At 40.2% G+C, this 21,867-nt stretch overlaps 1 protein-coding gene across 2 annotated transcripts in view; it reads left to right on the forward strand.

Annotated features, from left to right (window-relative positions):
- The window catches only part of GOSR1 (golgi SNAP receptor complex member 1), a 61,197-nt gene that overhangs the window by 28,783 nt on the left and 10,547 nt on the right, over window positions 1-21,867 (forward strand). For both annotated transcript variants that reach the window (XM_065418216.1, XM_065418217.1), the window contains exon 7: window positions 14,918-14,947. In XM_065418216.1, the coding sequence (XP_065274288.1) occupies window positions 14,918-14,947 (30 nt within the window). The remainder of the gene's footprint in view (window positions 1-14,917; window positions 14,948-21,867) is intronic.

Below are 21,867 nucleotides of genomic sequence, written 5' to 3' on the forward strand. Positions count from 1 at the left end.
CATTCAGTGAGCTGTAACAGCTAACCCAATACTGTAGTCAGACCCTTTCTTAGGCCCATGGAGACATGTTAGCTAGCTCAAATATAGTGAATCACTAGAGCGTACTAGGTTTCAGTTGTTTTGTCTGCTTTGTTCATCCATTTCCTATCCCCCCAGGAGGATCTCCTGCAATAGCAGGGTACAGTGAAAAATAAGAAGTCAGAACTGGCTGTGGGCCTCCCTTAAATTCATATCTGTCAGAGCATACTATGTGCTATTAAAAACAACAACCACCACCTAAAGAAAACATAAGCTACTACCCAACCAACAGTTCATACATATCAGTTACATTGGTTGCATCCTGAAAAGAAAGTTATTAAACAAATTTTTTCTTGAATGTTTTCCTAATGGCTGGTTTGCTTTTCAAACACACGGCTCCAGCTACAAACTGTTTTAAATATTGTGATTGTTGTGCTAATTTGATACCTTGGTATGATTTAAAATGAAATACACAGACAAAGTTTGGCAGCTAACAACATTGGCTGTAATTGTGCAAACTTCTCCACGGAATGCATCTAGACCTGGAGAATACTGCTAATTCGGGTTTCGTCCTTCCCACTTCAGTGGTATCAATATACCGTATTCCTGACTTGCGTTTATCCCTTTTTTTTGGGCCAGTCATGGGCACATCCTCTGCCTTACCCTTACTCTTCATTCTTGACTTATGCAGTACTCTTTATTCTAGTCCAAAGACGCTTCTGAATGGAGACTATCATGTTGAATTAATGAATTTAGGACATGGACAAATGATCATTAAAGTCTAGGTTAAGAACCCCAGAATAATTTTTGCTTTAGATCTAGGTAGAATGGCCTTCCCTAATTTGGCTTTTTATATAGAAGTAGTCTTAAGGATGCCAAGTTACAACTTTTCAAAAATAAATAACTTAGTTGTTTTTCATGTGAAATAACCAAATTGATTAAGGCATAAAAGAGAGTAATAACTAGCCAAATGTTGTTTTTTTTAAATCAAAAGGCTTAAATGTTTAAAAAGACATTACATTTAGAAATAACTGCAGATATTAAAAAAACTAACCCTCCAACGCACCTGTTGGAAGTAGGTAAATGTTATGATACAGAAAAGGGAAATTTGGCACAAAGGGGGAGTGAGTTGCCCAAGATCAAAGAGCGCAGAGCTGGGAATAAAGTCCAGCTCTGACTCCCAGTTCTCTGCGTTAACCTAGAAACAGTACTACGGGGTGTGTGTGTGTGTGTGGGGAATTTAACCATACATCAAGGAAAGTTAAAAAGCCACATGTGCTTGTGCATCAGGTTGCCTGTTTCTGAAATAAACAAGCAAAAGATGCATGTTTGATTTGCTTCCAGCATTCTTTTGAACTCCGATTCTTAACTAGAACAGCTTTGTCCCCCAAGGTTTTTATTGAAATTAGGAGCCTAACAATTATTGAAAGTCTTTGACATGGGTTAGCTCTAATAAAGCAGAAGCACATCTTGAGCAGAGTGAGTGACTGCTTTGTTCTGCAGCATCACTTTTGTTTACAATTTTTGAAAAAGCTATTTTATTTTTTAAAGGAGCCTCCCACACTGAGTTCAGTGTTCAGAGTTTATGCTGAATAGATGCTTTATAAAATTTGCCTCCCCTGTTTGTAGTTTTACGTCTTGTTGGTGTCTTACTGTGAAGTACCCGTCAGTCAGTCTGTAGCAATTTAAAAGCCCGTTTTGAGTAACATCAAGGCATTTACTTACCACCTCAGCACAGCATTTTAATGAAATGAATATCTAACTGTCAGCTTTGTGTACTGAGAAGTGATTTGTCCAATGCTTGAAATATGTGGTGTTGCAACTACCCAGTCTCATTTTCTTCATAAACTTCATAACAGAGGCAACTCTTTACATTGATGTCTTCTATAATCACTTTGTATTTTGTAGGTATTTACTATTTCAGGGAGCAGTCTCACCTCTCATCAAACAAGACAGTAGCAGTTGTAATAGTTGATATACTGTGTGTGTGCATAATGTATGTGAACACTATTAATTGACAGGAAAGAAGACCCTTATGCACTGTTGTGTGGGCTGAAAAACATTTTAGTGCAAAACAGTAAGTAAAGAGCTTACAATGCTGTTACCATGTATTCATATCTATTTAACTTCAGCTAGCATGAAATTAAGACTACATTTCTGGTGTGGGGGTTATTTGGTGCGTCTGTGAAAATTAGCAGGATATTGCATTATTGTAGTTTTCATTACCATGGGGTTGCCCTGTTTTAAAACTCATCACAACTCTGGCTGATAAGTTATTGCAGAGGTGGGGTGCCTTTGAAAACTGGGTTTTGCAAGTATTTTATTATTTATTCATTGAGAAAGTGGTGGGAATGGGTTTAGAACAGACTCTAGTAGAGTAACCCGGAATTCCCAGTATAAATAATGTACATTGTTTAAAGAATGTTCTTGGATCTTTAAATGTCTCGTACTTTTGTAGATGCCTATTATACATCAGTGGTTGTGTGTTTAGCCCCAAAGGACTTAACAGATTTTCTATTAGAGGAAAGTCTCTTAGAGGAGGGTGAAACAAACTTGTCCAGCCCATCCAAAGGACTGCTGCTGAGATCATTGTCCTTTCCCTCCAATCTATTGCTGGGATTTGCAAAGGAGTCCAAGGAAGCTAGGTGTAACTCCCACTGCAGTGCAATCAAATTTGGGCACCTAAGTCCCTTACGGCATCTTTGGAAATGCCAGCCTCATTCATGCCTTTGGGATGGCATTATGTACACTTATGGAGCTATATTGAAATAATGGTTTCTGAATCCATCCCCTGTTTTTCTGGAGATGTAAATAATCAGAGCTGACTGGAAAACGGAAACCCTTTCTAGCGAGAAATTTCATATTTTTTAAAAAAATGTTCATCCTGAATGAGGGTGAAAAGTGGACTGCAAAAATTTTCATGGGAAGGGATTTATAGAAAAATTCAGGAGAACAAAACTGAGATTTTTCTGCTTCTCAACTGCCCACCTTGAAGACTTTTGTCAATTTCACTTCAGGAAGTGAAATTGACAAGAGCCTTCCAGCCTGGCTGCTGGTGAGGCGGAGAGCTTGGGTGTTCAGAGTATCTGGCAGCGAAGGTTGGGGAAGGCAGGGAGACTGAAAGCTAGGGAGGCAGTGTCAGGGCACTCAGCTTTGTGGAGAAGAAACCTGCATAATTTTTATAGTCAAGGGCAAGATTTTGATGAGATGTCATTTCATTCTTCATGTTAGGGACTTCCTCATAGCAGTCTCGTTCTGTCGTCGTGAACCTGATATATTGATCTGCTTCACTGTAAACACTTCTGATGGGAGATGCAAAATGTTGGGTTAGGAATATTAGTATATTCCTAAAATTGACATTCATAATTTAGGGCAGTGTTAACTTTATTGCTTACATGAAGCCATCTGCTTTCTGAAAATTAGCTGACTTCAAAACAGAATCTAAGAGGGCGAAGGATCCTGTTTCAGTGTAGACATCTTTCACTTTTTTGCCAGCAAAACTATTAGTTGAGTCTTTAGATCTTTAAGGCCAGAAGGGATGATGATCATCTAATCCAGTCTAGTCTAGTCTCAATCTTTTCTTTCTGAGCCCCCTCCCCCCCCGATCTAAAAACTCCATGGCGTGGGGTGGGGGGGCTCCTGGCTTCAGATGCCAGAGCGGGGAGCTTGGGGCTCCTGGCTGCAGACATGAGGGGTCGTGGGCTTTAGCCCTGCAGGGCTGGGCCTCAGGGCTTCAGCAAAGGGGGGCTTGGGGCCTCAGCCACAGAGCTGGCCGGGGGGGGGCCTCTGGGCTCCAGATTTCAGCCTTCGGGCAGGGTTGGAGTTTGGGGCTTTAGCCCTGCGGGACTGGGTGAATGGGGCTTCAGCTGGGGGTGGTGGGCTTCTGCCCCACGGGGGCACCAGGGCTCGAGACTCCAGGTTTCAGCCCCGCGGGGAGCACCGGGGCTTCTGCCGCAGGGCCCCATGGACCCATTAAACTGGCTCACGGCCCCCTAGGGGGGCATGGCCTCCTGGCAGAGAACCATTGATCTAGTCAATCCTCCAGCATAACATTGGCCATTGAATTTCATTGGCCATTGAAACAGACCTCTTGATGTCCCTGGGGTCTGCATTTTGGTATAGTGTAGTGGCTCGCCCCTTCTAAAGGTGATCTCCTTCAAATCCCCATTGTTAACAAGAACTAGTTTCCATCTCCCTCCCTATCCCCAGCCTCTTTAGCTTTGCTGTCAGGTTAAAGGTGAAGAATGCTCTTCTTTCACTTGAGAGACTTGTTTCTATTGAGTATAATTTCACCTTTGGAAGAAAGCCAGCTTGTACTATCAGCAGATAAAAAGACAAGCCTGAGAGTGCAGGAAATTTTACAAGAAATCAAGTTGGCAAAACACCATTGCAGATCATCATACATTACTGAATTGCATCTCAAATTTGGGCTACAGATGATTTAAATGTAGAGTGCACTTTAAAGTTTAAAACTGACAGACATTCAGTGTGTTGTGTATTTACCCCTGCAATTATAGGAATCATTTTTTGAAACATAATGAATGGGCAGATAGTTGCTATATCAGTAATTTGGCCAAATCCCTAGCTGGAAGCCCCATGCTTTACTGCATCCATCTCTCTCTCTCTCCCTCTCTCTCTCTCTCTCTCTCTTTTTAAAAAAAAAAAGGGACAGCGGATGAAGATTCACAGAATTGGGGAGGCAGAGCACATTAAGGCTTTCTACAGAGATTTTTTTAATAGAGTTGTGAACAGAATAGTATTAAAAGAAAAACCGCAGTGTTCATCTTTCATTCTTTGTTGGTTTTGCTGGAAATGACTTGCATTAATACCCTGAGCAACATTTAGGGCTGTTGTTTGCAGGACAATAATCCTTTTGAAGATATTAATCTTGCAGTCCTTCTCTTTGTCTCTCCCACCTATAAAATAGGTAAGCATTATTATGCCCACTTGACAGAGGAGTGAACTGTCTTACGCAAGCTTACACAGTAAGTGGTTGAACTAGGAATGGGATACAGAAGCCATGATGATCTGTTGTCTGCAAGAGTACAATTAATAGACAACGCTCTTCCCCATGATGCACTTGTGCAGTCCCCTTGTTCAGAGGTGTAGGCAAATTAGTGTGTAGTGTTGTATCTTGATAGACCCAATCTCTTTTGTCAGGTTAGTGTTCAGCTTTTGTGAAGCTGCTCCTTAAAACGTTTACATATGAATGATTAAGTATTGATTGTTTCTTGGACAAAAATATATTCAATTTTTCCCTGGGTTACAACATGTAATGAAAGCAGCACTTGTAATGTTGGGGCTGCATACAGTATGTAAAACTTGAAGAAAAGCCGATATAGTCCATTAGTGATTTACTGGAATTGTTCTGACAGTTGTGGTTAGTGATAATGACTTACAGTAATGGCTGTCCCTGTTTTAGTTCATTTAGTATGTTTCCGGTGGGTAATATACAGCAATTATGGAAGGGTTGGTCTCTCCAGGAACCTGTACTACCAAGAGCAGAGAGCCTCCGAAACTTCATTATGGGGATCTTGGTGCCATCCAACCAATCACTTTTGGGCTCTTACTAGTGATAGGAAACCAGCTGCTTCACTTAAACTTCTGAGGTATAGATGATTTGGGATAGTCTCTGTTTTTATATTAGGCTTTTAACCGTCCTCCTCAGATAAATTGTTTACTGGAAACTAACAGGAAATAAGTGGCTTGGCGGTAGCCTTATAGCAGGGGTAGTCAATTATTTTCTGTCAAGGTCCAATTTTCTTGGTCAAGGACCAGACTCCAGAGAAAATAATAATAAAATACATTAATGACGATAAGTAAATAAAAAGATTTCAGGGTCTGTTCAAAAGCATCTGGCGGTCCGGATTTGGCCCGTGGTCTACCTATTGACTACCCCTGCCTTATAGGATCCCTTTTTTAAAGGACAAAAAGTAAGTAGCCTTTGTTAAATCAGTAGGTTTCTCTTTGTGCTTTAGGCCCAGAATACAGCACTAACGGGTGGGGTATTCTGTCTATAGGTATTGATGCTGGGCTTGTTACTGTAGTATCTGAGCACTTTACAAGTTCTCATTTATAACTTCAGGGTAGTCCTTCCTGAGGAGCCCCTTGGAGAGAGGAAGGAAAGATTTAGATGGCAATTTTGGTGGGTATGAGAGAGAATTGAGGCTGAATGGGAGAGATCATAAATAGTAAGCAAATATGTATCCTGAGCAGCTGAATAATGCTGATTTTTCCTCACACACTAGTCTAATCAGAAAACATTTCATAGATGATGCCAACATCTGCTGTCTGTGAATGTGCCACATAGTGTGGCTCCTGTTCAGTCTCCAGTGTTTTAATAAATAATTCTGCCAAAGCATTTGTGGCAAGTTGTCTAGGAAATGTTGTTGGAATTTTAAATTTGAGGCTTCCCCCCCTTGCTGTTGTTATAAGCATTTCCGGGCATATCACTCAGTGACTGCTTGCCCTGTGTTCTCACTTGCATATTTCTGTGATGCATAAACTGCATGTGACTATCTGGAAAGAAATTAAACTCCCAGTGACATTGTATGCTGACTGGCCAGCGTGAGTGATTATACTTCGATGCCTTTCACTCCAGATTTAACAGATTGCTTATGCTGATGGGAGTTGCATTAGAAGATAAGTTCTTTAGTGCCAGTATTGCTCTGTCGTCTCCCTACCAATTTAGTGTCTGCTCTCAATCTTCATGAAACTCTCTGGCTATCAAATGTTAAATTCCACACTACAGTGATCTGCAGAACAAGCCCACTTGGATGTTTAGCATCTATAAATGGGGTGTTCAATCAAGATTTCTGCATATCTGTGTAATATCTTAATTTTAATGTCCCATGTGCCTGCAAGATATTTGTACAGGTCGTTATGCTTGAGGATTGCAGACATGCTACACCTTTTCATTATGCCTCTGAGAAAGTAAAGTCTGAAAACTCTTACTCTGAGTTTTTTTTATCTTCAAGAATTTGTTTTAATTAACACATGAAGCAAAACCTGCAAGCTTGCAGTTTGCTCAGAGATTTGTGCCTCCTATCCATCTGCTCTCAAAATCGTTTCCGTATAAGGAGCCATTTGTCCCTGAAAACACTCATTTCATCTCAAGTCATTACCTTTTTGACTGATTATCTCTTTTCAGATTTTGTCATGTATATTGATGGAGACCTGAGATTTATACTTTGTAGTCAAATCTATCCCCCTACTCCTCCCTGTTTGTCATATGCTTTTCACATACCTCAAGCTGCTGCTTCCACCAGTACTTTGCTAGAGGCTCAGCAAGGACTTTCCTGTTGTTTGCACAAGGCTCTTTTTATGGTGTTCCCTTTTATGGACAGTAGCATTACAAAGGTGGACATTTTAATTTCATTTTTAGTTTCCTTTTTGGTGGACAAAACATTTTGTTCACTACCACAGAATAAAATGTATTCTAGTTTTCATTCCCTACTTAATCTTAAAAAGTTGAATGATCTAAGGTTTTTTTTCTTTTTGCCCAAAACAAGAGAGATGTTTGATCTTTGCTTTTGATCAACCAGAGCTTTTTACTTTAGAGCCTCCACTTGTTTTTTTCAAAACGATTGAATGGCTGGCCGTACAAGTCAAGTATATCTTCTCCTGGTCGGTATGTTTGTAATATTAAATGCATTTTGTAATATTACATTCCTTGAAGCTTCTAGTTTCCTAGCCTGGTGACCCAGGGCTCTGAATATAGAAATGACCTAATGCAAGCAGTTTGGTGGAATCCAGGTTGTCAATTAATCACACTCCCCCAACTGAAAGATAGGGTGTGCACCCCACCCCAGCCAATAATGTTAACAAGGGCATGAGAGGCCGGTTAGGTCACCTGGCATCACCTGAAAGGGAGGGCCAGGATTAATTGAGAGTGAAGCCCAGCTAGGGAAGTGCTAGGCCAGCACTATAAAGTCAAGAGGCTGAAAGCAGAAGGGGGCTGGAATCTGCAGTCACTTCCTGGAAGGAGGGAGGTCATCAGGAGCCAGGAGAAAGCCCCAAGGGGAGAGTATGCAGTGGGATCTTGTCCTGGAGTAAGGAGTCTGACACAAAGCTAGGAGGGGTGAAGTAGCCATGGAAGTAGAGTAAGCTCCAGTGGTAAACCCAGAAGCAGGAAAGAGAGGATCGGGAGGCTTGGTAGGAAGGAACCCAGGGAAACAGCAACAGGGGAGGGGGACTAAGGACCTAGATTGCTGGTAGAGGGTCTCTAAGCTGGAACCCGGTGTAGTGGGAGGCCTGGGTTCCCCTGCCAGTCACTGAGATAGTGGCACACAGGCCAAAGTGAGGCTGACCAGTCTGGAAATGCATTTGGACAGTGATCCTGTTGAACTGTGTAACTTCAGAAGAGGTGGAACAAACAGTGACCTGGCTGGAGAGCCAAATTACTGGAAGAAAGACTATTGCAAAGCAACCAATGAGTAGCAAGGGGCACCTGTTGCAGTGCGCGCTGCATTCCCAGACCTGCAGTGTGTAGTGAGCCCGTTACAGGGAGAAACAAAGGAAAGCTATTAGCTTTACAAATGAAATGAGCTCCAGCTACGGAAAGAGAGGAAAAAGAGCCAGCAAATGCTGTTAGCCAGTCTACTGTGTGTTTTCTCATTTATATCAAAATGATTCTTACTGTTATGAAATAGGGTCCTGACGTTTATGCTTGAAGCATCTGATTGTATCTCAGAGGTTAAAGTACCCTCCTTAGCCTTCTTTCATAAAAGGACTTTGAGGTATGTACAAATTAACGGTCTTGCTGACACTGACATAACTTTGTTCCCTGTCAAGTAAACCCACTGGGTAAATCCTGGCCCCAGGGATGTCAGTGGCAAAATTCTCATTGGCTTGAATAGGACAAAGATTTCTCCCTTTTTTAGTCATGAAGTGACAGTCTGCATCGGTGATTGAATTCACTGCTATTTAGCTGGCAAACCTGACTTGGGAGGCAAGATATTTGGTGGTTAAAATTTTTGTATTGTGAGCAGGGTTCTCCCCCCCCCCCCCCGCCCCCCATCCCCCAAGCCCTCTCTTGTTTCACTTGATCTATAACTGTCTTTATGTGGATGACAAATTGGAAGAACTTTCCTATTGTTACAGTACTTGCACAAAGGCCTGATTATTTCATATGCATTATTGCTACAGTTGGATTCATGCCATGTGCTATAGTATTTGATTGTTTCAGCATCTTTTCATCATTCCTTTCATAGGTATTTTTAAATGCCGACGTCAAAGCTCCATCTGTGTGGACAGGTGAAAATTCCTGGCATATTGAAACAGATGGCAAATCAGAGTAATATTGCCCTGAACAATCATTGCTTGCTTAGATGTTCACAGAGTAATGTCCACCAGATTTGCAGTTTTCGTTTGGAAAACAGAACAGCAAAGTCATGATATTTTATAAGGAGCACATTTGTCTATGCTTTGAGCTTGTCAGTTAAGCAGGGAAATGAACTACCTCGTGCCTCAGTTAGCTACTAATTGCTTAGTTAAAACAATGAATATGAACTTATTTTCTTTTTCTTGACTTTGCATACTTTTCATATTCTATACCACTTATTAAGGTATGTATAGTGTGTCTGGTTTGTTTTTCTCCTGCCGCATAAGTTTAAATGTCCTTCCATCTTTAGATCAAATTTGAACAAAATTAAATTGTTAATAGTAAAGCACAGTGCATGCTTCCTAAAGTATTGATCAGACATTTTCTGTTCCTTTAACATTTGTACAAAAAAACCTCCTTAGCACATGGGATTCTGATTTCCTCACAAGCAAACAATGTCTGAATAGAACTAGACAAGCTACCTGTAGAGATTTAACTTCCTTAGATATCTGTGAATGTTTAAAATATTTCAATTAAACATTTCAATTGAAATAACTCACGCTTTTGAGACAAATCAGGAAAATTGCAAAATTTTGTTCTGCCATGCTTTATTTGTGTACTTTGAATTACTGAAGTCACCTGAAATCAAACTCTGAAGAATTTTTGCACAAGTCAGCAGATACCTTAGATTCTCTCCATGCTACAAGTGCAGGTGTTCGGTCACCATACTAAATTCTCTGTTTTCACATTTATTTTCTGAGCAGGATAAAGTGTAGGTACTTATATAAAAATAGTAAACTTGTCATTTAAAAACACTGTAAATCAAGCTTCCTTGTTTTAACATCCTTGCGGTAGAGATTAACACAAAATATTCTACTGAGGTGCAGCAAATGTTCAGGAAGAGAGTCAAGACAGTGCTGTGGGTTGAAGCATTAGCCATCCTCTCCTCTTGGGTGGAATTCCAGGAAATGTATGCACACAGTAATACCAGCTTGTGAAAGTAACTTGTGTTAAATGTAGAAGTGTAGTCTAGTAGTTACAGCTTCAGGACTTTTCCTGACTGCCATGTATGTACTGTATGACTTTGGGTGAATCACATAACCGCCCTGTTTCTTGATATATCCAGGTGTAAAATGGATGGAATAAAGCTTACCTATCTCTTGGATGGGTGGTTGTGGAGTTCAATGCATTTTAAAAGCCTTTGATGAGAGAGACCATGTGAATACAGATCATGGTTTGTCAGTAGGACTGACTTCCTATGATTCGACATATGCTCAAGTTTGACTCTCGAAAAGTTTAATACTTCTTTTAAACTTTAAGATTTCTAATACATTGATCTTGTCTCTAAACTACTGCTATCTCTTTAAAGAGTCATGGACAAAATCTCAGAAAAAATGTCTAAGTCACAAAGCAGCTGAGTAACCGTGACTGTAAACTGCATAATTACACATCCTAGTTCACTTTCTGCTGAGGTTTGTACACATGCTGCAGGTTGGTGACTGGAGTATGCTTTAGAAAATACTGTCAATCTGTTTGATTGCCTCTCACTGTGAAGCTGAAGGAAGGAGTGACCTTGGAACATTGAGAAGAAGGATATATTGAAGTAGTTGTGTGCAGTAGATTTGCATGAATTCCCAGCTTCAAGGAAATTTACGTGACAAGAATAGAAGGGTCGACCATCTAATATAAGAACACTAAGACACGTCTGTTCTGTCCTACACAAGTCAGCCTTACTTGCCTGTGCTTCATTCATTCTGAAGAGACTTTCACATGCAGCTGGTACCTTTGGAACAAATGAAAATGATTGCCATTTCTAAAAATCAAGAATTGCTGCATTTTTGTTATTTCGGTTCAGATGGCTGTAACATTTTTTGTGGTGGAGTTTTCTTCTAATCCACCTGAATGGTGTAGGTGATGAAAGATGTATGGCTGTGTTAGCACAGATTATCCACCTCTGCCAGTCTTCACCACAGAGGTAGCTTTATTTTGGAGTTGAAGTGATTTTGTGTGTGTGGATAGTTTATGGCGTGCTTTGGGCTATAAGGTGCAGTAGAAATAAGATAACGCATTGCCTATTGCTTGACTCGTGTTTGTGACCAAAGTGGCTTCAGAGCAGATGCACTCTGTTTATGACAGCATGAGATTCATCCAGCTGGAAGAAGACTTAATTAGAAAAGAGATTCTGTTTATACACATTTTGGTAATCAGATGTAATGGGAATAGAAATAAAGACACACAACTTCATTTTGAATAGTTACATATTTTTATGGTAAACTGTTACTGCTATAGAAATACCTTTTTTCACACTAAGCAGTCTGTCAAAACTCCTATGCATTGAACTGAACTGGGATATGATCTGTCAGCATTTAGAATCTGGCTGTAGGTTTAACCATATTTTATTAAAACCAAATATTGCGGCTGATGAGTATATCAGCTCTATATGATGAAACTAGTTGTTAATCTGCTGCACAGCTTGTGGGACTGAAGCTTTTAAATATGGTGCTTTGGTATTTAATCTTCTGATTAAATAATAAAGCTGACTAAATAGCGCTTGCTTTTTAAGGTAGAGAGAACAGTTAGTGGCTCCACTGTGAAATGACAAGCCATCACTTCATGCCCTGAAAACCTTTGCTTTTAGGAAGACTATGGGAGAATGTCAGTCACTTAGGTCTCTATATGAACAATTTCAGCTATTCTGTTTTTTCCTCTCCACTGAAATGAAAGTGTTCTACACTCACCATTTAGGTTTACAAAGAGCTGATGAGTTCTGTACGGTATTTCTGACGTGTATTGCTAGGCTTCAGTCTGAGGCTGACAGTGACATCTTGCCCCTGTAAATTATAATAGATTTAAATAGGGCTGTAACTTTCCTTTGGTTCAAAGGCACCATGTGGCTGCTCATGGCCCATCCCAGACTTTGTGGGAGTCTCACTTTCACTGAATACACCACCAAAGAGCACTTCATGGCTGGCTTTTAAGTTATTTGAATTATCAGACCCTAGTCATTTGTGGCATGGTGAACAGAAGAGGAGGTCTGCAAGAATACATTTTACACTTGCAAAAACTTTTGGGTTGTTTTTTTTGTTTTTTGTTTTTTGTTGTTTTTTGTTTTGGAGGCAGGGGAGGGGAGGTTGCCATTCCAAGATTTTTCATGTATGGAGCAGTAGTCATTCTTGAGACAAAAATACCTGCAGACTAAAATTGGCATTTCCATTAGGTATAACAGCATTGTAGACAGTAGCAGACTTTGAGATGCCTTTTGGGTGCCCATAACACTGCCCATAATTCTTCCCCTAACCAGACACCCAAACAAATGATCATGTCACACCACTGATGGAACTGTTTGGCTCCAAAGAATATTCATAAATGCACACTGTGTCCAATTACCAGTTCGTACTCTGCACTTCACAAACTCTGCAATGTCTTTTTCATTGTTAATATACAAAAACTCAGAAATGTACACAGTTGTGCTTTCCATCTGTTATTTAGTCTCTTATTTCCTGTAGATCAGCATCATTTTGGGTCACCCACACAATCTACCTGTTGGAGTTAGAGGAGATAGTGTTCTAAAGGAACACTCTCAAATTGGTTATGTACCATTGAGAAATGTTTCTTTCCTTCCTATCTCCTCTAGCGATCAGTGAATGCCCTGAAACTTGACATTTGGCTATCTTTACATAGTCTCCATAACTACAGTATTTGGCTCTCTGCACTCATTGGATAGTAAATTCCCCAGACTGACTACTGATCGTGCGAAGAAGCAGGTTTTTTAGATTGTTCTAATTTACTTGCCACTGATTTGAGTGACTGTTTTAGGGGCTTAGGGGACCAATCTACTTTTACTACACCTTTTACAATCTTGAGTGCCTCAGTTGAGTCCTCTCTGTTTCTTTTCAGGCTGAATATTTTTGGCTGGCTGTAGTCACTCTCCATGTTTTCATAATATTAACCCAAGCCATGGACTACACTGAAAATAGCAACTTGTTTGTTTTCACTCTCCTTAACACAGACAAATCGGGACATCTTGTGTTAGCATCTGCTCCTGGGAGAGTGAATATATAAAAATACTGCACAAGTTGCTACTTTGGTGTGATCACACTAGTGTGATGGGGCGTACGTGTGGGGGTTTCTGGTAAAGTTTCAAATTGGGCAGATTGTTGCAAAGAGGAGGCAGAACTCAGCTCTGCTTTCAGATGGCTCATGGAAACTTATTTTCTTGAACTAATTGAAGGAAAAACTGAGACCTGGAAGTGAGTGGGAGCAAAAAGAATGTAAGGTGAGGATAACCGTACCTCTTTTACTTCTTATAACCCTTTTACCGTGGCAGCAATAAATTTGACTTTACTGTGGAGAACTGTATGTTGTTTTTAATAAAAACTTTAGATTGATTTCTATGCCAGGTTAAAGTAGCAAACACTTCCCTTTCTCGGCATCTCTTCTAGGGTTCATGTAGTTCTGTGGAATAAACATTGCATAAGATGAAGGCAAGTAAATTGTTAAACAGTGATGTATGGAGCACAGAGAAAGAAGAAATGCACTTAAGTCCTACAGCACATATCTGAATGTGCTGTGTTGATTTGAGGAGAGGGGTGGAATTTTTTGTTTGTTTGTGCTAATTCATGCTGGTCAGGGAGATTTTTTTTTTTTCTGTTTTTTACACTCCTAATCTGATTCTGAGTGTTTGTTGATTTAATTGTGCATTTTAAAAAATGTATATATTAGACTAGATTTTCTTAAATTTAGAAATATGGGAGCATCACCTGATGACAGATACTGAAATATTGTGGTGATACATTGCACTGCTACGTTAAAGTTTTACCTGCTTTATTACGAGACACTTCTATTTTCAGTGTTTTGTAATTTGTTATAAAATATGGCTTTGAAATGAAACTGGGTATTTACAATAACCTGAGTAATAGAAAAAAACAAAATCGTTTGAATATTCTAGGCGTTTTGTTTGTTCTTCTCCGTGAACATTGTCTCCACAGAGCGCTGCTGTGGGCTTCATATTCCTAGGGATGTAGCAATGGAACTTGCTGAATAGCAGTGGTCAGCTAGGTGGCACGTGCGTGGCTCTCAAGTTCTACGTTCCATAGTTTGAGGATATAAATATTCTAGCCCTTTTTGGTTCCGAGTGCCAGTCTCAGAAATAGCGTGGCCCGTTTTTCCATCATGAAGTGCACACGCTGTTCAGCGAATAGTTCCAAACCAGTTTGTGTAGATTTAGTCAAAGGGAATTTAGTTTCAGCTTTTATGTTTTGACCATGTTGACAACTGTTGTTATATTAGGTCCATTTGGGCCTTGCCCAAGATTTGAGATAGCGGAGAGGATGAGGTTGTGCTCTCGCCAAACAAATATATTTAATATGTTTCTGCGAAGGCTTTCTACTGTATTTTCTGCTAAGACTTTCATTATACGGGCCAAGTCTTCATTTGGGTGCCCCCCCAAATAAATCACCACCAGGGCTAACTGTTAAAGGGCTGTATTCTGCAAAACATTGCTTGTAGTGATCTAAAATATTTAGTGCTTGTTAGTTTTTTTGACCATTGTTTTTTTTGTTTTTGTTTTGCTTCCAGCTCGGATCGGCTGATAGAAGAAACAATAAGGTAGGAATGGATTTACTAATTTCTGTATTATCTTTTATAGAATCAGTATTCGCTCTGGATGCTGTTCAAAGTAATCAGTTGTTTTATGTATACAACACCCATACTGAATCTAAGTCATACAAGTGTATTGCAAATAAAATTAGGTCTGTTTGATTCCATCCACCCATTCTAGAGCAATGCAGTGCTGTCATTTGAAATGTTTTGCCCATTTTAATTTAGCAATTTAGACTTGTATGCAAAGATTTTGTATAGACAGTAATTATTAAAATTTAGTGTAGTAGTGTTCAGGCAGGCTAAAGAATTGAGAACTATTCGGAGAGTTTGAAGCACCTCCCGCCCATGAAGGAACTAGTGCTACATGGCTTCTGTAATCCTTAACCACATTCACTACCTTAGCGTTGCAGTTCATATCAGAGAGGAGGTTTTTACAAGCAAACACCTGCGTGAATATTACTATTGTGTGGCTGGTCATTTTTTTATTTATTTTTATTTGTGTGGTTGAAATCCTACCATTTTGCATTGGACTGGAAATTTCAATGTCAGATTTCTGAAGCATCATATTCCAGCATTATAAATTACTTTTCTCTTACATGCCCTTTCCAATCTGCCATCTAGCACTGGGATTTTGCAAAATAATAATTAAGAATTCTTGAAATACGTCCTAAGTTTGAGATTCTCTCTCATAAAATTTTTTTGAAGGGAAGATTTTATTTCAGATAATGCATGTAATGGGATAAGTGATCAACACTGCTACTAAGAGGTGCAACAAGATGTGAAGTGTGTCCATTAAGGGCTGGCTAGCAAGCTGAAATACAGTTAGCTCAGTACTATTAGTGTAATGGGGGAATGGGTTGAAACACAGTAATGTACTGTGAGGTGCATCAAGCTAACAGAAACCATTAGAGTGGTCAGCACTGTGATATGTAGAAAGATGGATATTTGTTTACATGAGCCCCACTTGCTTGATTCAACACCCTCAATGTTTGAAGACACCTTCAAAAACTGGCTTTCCTGATTAACCCCCCATTTCATTGCCTTGCTCAAAACAACTTTTGCTAAGGAGCATTTATATGCTGACACTCTCCCCACCCTGTGAAAACTAAGCATCAACTCCACATTTCTTATCATCTCCTCACTGCTACCTGCTAGCTAGAGGGCTAAAAGGCCTGAGATTTTTGAAGTCTGATCTTCTGCAAAGTGACCTAATGTTTTATCAGTTGAGTCCCCCACCTGCTCTCTGGATTGTGTTTCAGCACCTGTGGGGAGATCTACGTGTGATGCGATATTGCCTACAGTCTGTTGACTGAATGGTTGGGTTCTGAGCTCTTTGCTTTTACTTAGAGTGTTTGTTGCATTAACAGATGAACTTTGCCTCTGGGAGTGTGGGTTCCTGAGCTCCTCATTGCACAGTTCATTAGTTCTAAAGAGGGGGCTGGCTCCCCATCCCATCGAGTGCCAAGGAGCTTCTCTGTTATCTTATGTAAATCTGGTTTGTTTGGTAGCCACAAGCAGCAGCTACCAGAATATGTAATTTAATTTGCATTGCTTCATTTCAGGTATTGTACCACAATTCAGGCTCTGCTTAAAGTCAGAATGGATTTTCTGTTTTGCCCTTTTCCTTCTCCAGTAATTGCAAACATTTGGGTATGATGTTAATTGGTGGTAACACCCGCTGCATCTTCAGGGAATTTACTAGTTAGAAAATCATCCAGCTCTTTAATTAGAGCATTGTCCATTGCTGCCCAATTAAAACACATGGACTTGTGTAGAAGAGGCTGTTTGAATGCTGATTCCTTGGGTGACTGATGTAATTAGCTTTTCTGGCTACTAATGCTTGTCTGTCTTCAAGAGTTGCATCTGTTGTAGTTCATTGTTTAGATGTAACTCAGAAGGCTGCAAAATCATTATTAATCGTTTTTGAAAAGGTTTGTTACTAAGCAGCCAACATAGAAACATTGGAAAGTGCCTTTTGTGATTGTGGGGGGCCTTTGTTGATGACCTCAGGCCTATTACCAGTGGGCAGATGGCCACATTACCCAACACAGCTAGCACTAACTGTCCCCCTGGTTGGCAGTCTCAGCAGAGACGTTAAGGAGTCAATAAGCCCAGAGAGTGAACTCCCCTGTATGGTCCCTCCACAGGAATGGGTAGGGGAGGGGGGCCATGGTCTCTGCTGTGCTGGTGCTTGTGCTGGACCTGTGACTAATGGAGGTATAGCTTCCCCAAGGCGGTCTGAGCATTTCAGAAACTCCCCATCCATTTGTACAAAAATTGTTAAAAGCTCTTACGTGACACAAGGTTTTCTCAAGCAGCATATTTCTGCCCAGAGATGTGTGGGATGTGATGCCTGGCACGGCAGTTCTTTGGGGGGCAGTGTTCACTTGCTTTGGGCAGATTTAGACATAAATGTCTCTGTATTTAAACATGTATTTAGTGATCTCGGATTTTCTTCTCCACTTTCAGACTTTGTCATTTTCTCAAAATAGGAAGCAATGGCTTACTAGTGACTGTATTTTTCATTTACCATAGATACTTTTTGAAACATAGTTTTGTGGAGTATTGTTTGAAGCATACATCAGACTGCAAGCTCTGTCCGACCAGTGACTAGTAGAAAGTTCCATAGATACCTTTAATTTAGTATTTCTCTTAGGATTTTGCAAAAAGTCCCTCCGTTCTGGTGGTGATTGTCAATACAGTTTGTTTACTTCAGGGATACATTGACTTCTGTCTAGACATAGAGTGACTTATTCAATGGGACAGAGGGAAGGAAAATGTTCCCTTCCCCTCTTAACAGAACATCCCTTGGCTGTAAACTTTCTCTGATATAACAGGGCTAAGGCTCATCCACTCTGCCTTGCAGTCTTTCCAAAGGAACATGGTATATTAGATTTTTCTGTAATCTGTGCTAATTGAGTGTGACTCTGTCACCCTCTAGCGGCTCTGTCACATTCAAAGGTTTATGCTCTAGTACTGCTTCCATGCTAGGAGATATGGTTCTTTAGCTCAAGTGATAGAGAATCATGCTTTCTCATCCATTGGTGCCAGGTTCACTGGCAATAGGTGACCCAAACAGGGGCATTGTTACATTGGCTATGGTGTCTGTAACCGCTAGATGACAATCTGTTCTCAGAGCCAAGAAGCATGACGCCCAGCATTCCACAGCAGGAGAAGTCAAAAATCAGGAGACAGACCAAAAAACATGACTTAATCTATTTATAAAAATATCATGATTTGGGGGCCAATATCATATTTTTGGACATTGTTTTTGAACTTTTGCGGTTGGCAATACTCCACTTACATTAAACTTTGACTTCATTGCAGAATATGATGGATGGCAACCGAGGAAGATCTTATTTGAGTTTTAGCTTCAGTAATAAGAGGCATGACGGAAAATTGTTGGCAAAATCTTTTGGGGGGAAGTGGGGGGACAGATGTTCCTTTGTTTTTCATCCTTGTTTGCACCCGTTAGAAAGATGGCAAACAAAACACGTTGGAAAAAGTGACCCACCCAAAATTGTCACAGTAGTTTAATACTAGAGTTTAAAAGGCCTCTTCCTGCAAAACAACCTCTGCTTCGTGTATGCTATGATAAAGTTAAATGTAACAAGTGAGAGGATCTGAGTTCATAGCAGATAATGAAGTGTTCCAGTAGAACATCAGCAGAAGTGTTCCAATAGAACATCAACTATTTGGTTTTAAAAGCATGTCTTGCTCCTTTGGAGCTTTGTTTTAGTGTCACATTAATATAGATTTGTCTGCAGCCTCAACTGACAGAGCAAGAAGTAGGCGTTTTGGTATGTTTCACATAGCAATGAAACTCCTACATATATGGCTGGCAAAAAAACACAGCTTAACATTCAGTAAAAACAGTTGCTCCTCATAGGCCCTGCATTAAATTGTAGCTCTGCGTGCGAGTTTGACTGTTTGGATGCATTCATTGCTGGAAACAAATGTTGTTTATTTCTGTAGCACCTTTTATTCCGAAAGAACCCAAAGCGACATACAAATTCTATACGGAGATCATGAGCCCCACCTCTGAAAAGAAATGTCAGTTACTCTGTGCAGAGCGTCGCTACACAACAGTTAAGGAAGTGAAGTGGGAAACGTTATGATCCAGGGCAGAAGATAGTTACCTGAACAGGAATCTGGAATACCCCTCTGTCATCGTGTCTCAGTGGGTCACAGCTGAGGATGCCAGGTTCAGGACAAACTCCTGAGAAATAGGGCAGACTCTCCCCTAGACTGGTGGTTATTCTTCCATAAGATATACCAAACCAACAACAAAAGTGAACTTCTGTCTTCTCACACTGGCTAACAAGAAGTCAGAAATGCAGTCTCCTTAGGTATCCCAGCCCTTGTTTCGCCACCCAGACACTAGACTTAATGATGAGTGGTTATTTAAAACTAATTTAATCAACCAAAGGGTTCTTCTGATCCCAAAGGACAAGCCACATACCCAAGTCAATATATAACTCATATCTTATCCAATAATCATGCTGTTGACAGTCCTTTTGTATCCAATATCTAGCTGTTTATTTATAAGTAGGGTGACCAGACAGCAAATGTGAAAAATCGGGATGGGGGGTTGGGGGTAATAGGAGCCTATATAAGAAAGACACCCAAAAATCAGGACTGTCCCTATAAAATCGGGACATCTGGTCACCCTATTTGTAAGAGAAAAGAGGAGAGAGTTAAAATGGTCAAAGGAATCAAATACATGTGCTCATTGCAAAGTTCTTGTATTAGGTTTGTAGCAGCGATGGAATAAACTGCTAGCTTATAATGTCTTGGTCTTGGTAACATCCAAAAGATTGGAAGGTCCCCAGTCCATTGACTGTAGTGCTCCTCTTAGTGTAAGTCCATAGTCCAGAGATCAGAGCAAGAAAGAGGCAAAATGGAGATGCTTCCAGTGCCTATGCTTTCTCCCATGTGGAGGGAAAACTCTCAGTTTTAGTTTGTGAAAAGTCCAGTTACAAGATGGAGTCCAGAGTCACATGAACTAGTCACGTGACCTTGCATGCTTCAGTGACTCAGGAGCAACCATTACCCATATTCTGGCTGAAGCATCTTCAGGAAGGTCCATCGGGCAGGGATAAGCTTCTTCCATGTCTGTTGTATGAGCTAAGTGTTCTTTAATGGGCCATCAACTTGAATAGTCCATTCACAATATGCTGGCCTGACTGGATGTAAACTTAACTACCTTGTGGGTGTTACCACAGGAGCAAACACTGTTTGAAATATTGGTATACAGTCAATATTCATAACTTAAGATGATACATGCATACAAATAGGACAGTCATATTCAGCAAATCATAACTTTTTTCCATTGTTCCCTTACGTGACATACTTTGTACAAGATTTGTTGCAATTGTATGCTGATATACATGGTCATATTTTAATAACAGAATGTCACACCCTCCACTTATGAAAAGTTGTAAGGGTTCGTAATGACTTGGTGGCGAGGACCTTGGTTTAGGGTCTCAGCCAAAAACACAGTGCCCCTTAATGCCCTTAAGAAAACACTGTTTTGCTCTGGTTGTATACGTTTTCAAACCTGGCAAGTGTCTGAAGGTATGTTCCCAGCCACTTCCTTCCCTCCTGAAGTGGGGACTTCACTGTTACTCCCAGGGAGGAGGGGGCAAAGGGTAGGGGCTTTGGGGGTTTGTCTGTGTGTATGCATGCATGTACTGGCTCTTAGGCTGCTGATTATGGGACTGTCAAACTAAGATTCCATCTGTTCTGAAACAGTCTTTAAGATTGATTCTGCCAAACCCTTTCCTGGTAACATAGCTTTGCTGGGCATGCAGCAAGAAGCAAATTTCTGAGTGCTTGTAAGAATCTAGGTTTGAAAACTGTTTTCCATCTCAGAACCCTTTACAATACATATGTGTGTGTGAGTCCATTTCTGTTGAAGTAGAGTAACATTTATGGGCTTCTCAGAAGTGAATCTTAAATGTATTTAACGTTAGTACTTGGCTTGGAGCCCTGCACTTGACAAATCAGATTATGATGCCGTCATGGATCATTCATATTTAGACACTAAAGCATGCAAAAGAAACCAAGGAGAGTTAAAGAAGCAGAAACTAACTTTCAAAACCATAAAATTCATCTGCCACTATGCAGTTAAATATATTCTATTTCAAGAGAGAAGGCTGAGTGGCAGGGCTTCCAGGAGAGACCAGGGATATTGGATCTTGGTTCTCCCAGAACTCAGATAACTAGCGTATTCTAAAAGAAACTTACTAGCTGTTTCCTCCTTATGTTCCTGTGACTGATGGAGGACAACCAAGTAACTCTTATGTGACTGAAAGTATATACTCAATACATTTTTAATGTTCCCGCAACAAAATTCAGTTTCTCTAAAAAGAAAAAAAAGTTCAGATCTGGAAGCTTGTTTTGTCTGTAGAAATTTCCATACGAGATCAGACCAAACATCCATGCCATGTAGTATTCATTTTCTGACAGTGGCCAGTGCCAGATGCTTCAGAGGAAGGTGCGGGAAATGCCGTGGTGGACAAGTATGAAATAACCAGCCAATAAGGGATGTTTCTTCCTTACCTCAATCAGCTAGAGGCTGCCTTCTGTCCCAAAGTACGAGGCCCTCTATCTCAGGACCAAAAAAAAAAGTTAAAATGGGAGTTCAAGTCGAGAGTACAGGTCTGTAACAAGGATAAAAATTCATTTTGGGATAATTACAGTCTCCCTATAATGTTTATTACAAATCCAATAAATTCAGAGTTAAGGTTACGCTTAACATATTTGGATTCCTTTAAGCTATGGAAATGCACTCAATGTACTTAACTCTGTCTTGAAGTGATGCTGTGCAATAGTTTTACAATTATGAGTTTTAGTATTTGTAGTTCAGATTAGATAAAATTATTTTTAAAGGCACAGTAGTTTTCATTTTGTTTCCCTTTCAT

This window comes from Emys orbicularis, chromosome 17, assembly GCF_028017835.1.
Source record: "Emys orbicularis isolate rEmyOrb1 chromosome 17, rEmyOrb1.hap1, whole genome shotgun sequence".
Taxonomy (NCBI): Eukaryota; Metazoa; Chordata; order Testudines; family Emydidae; genus Emys; species Emys orbicularis.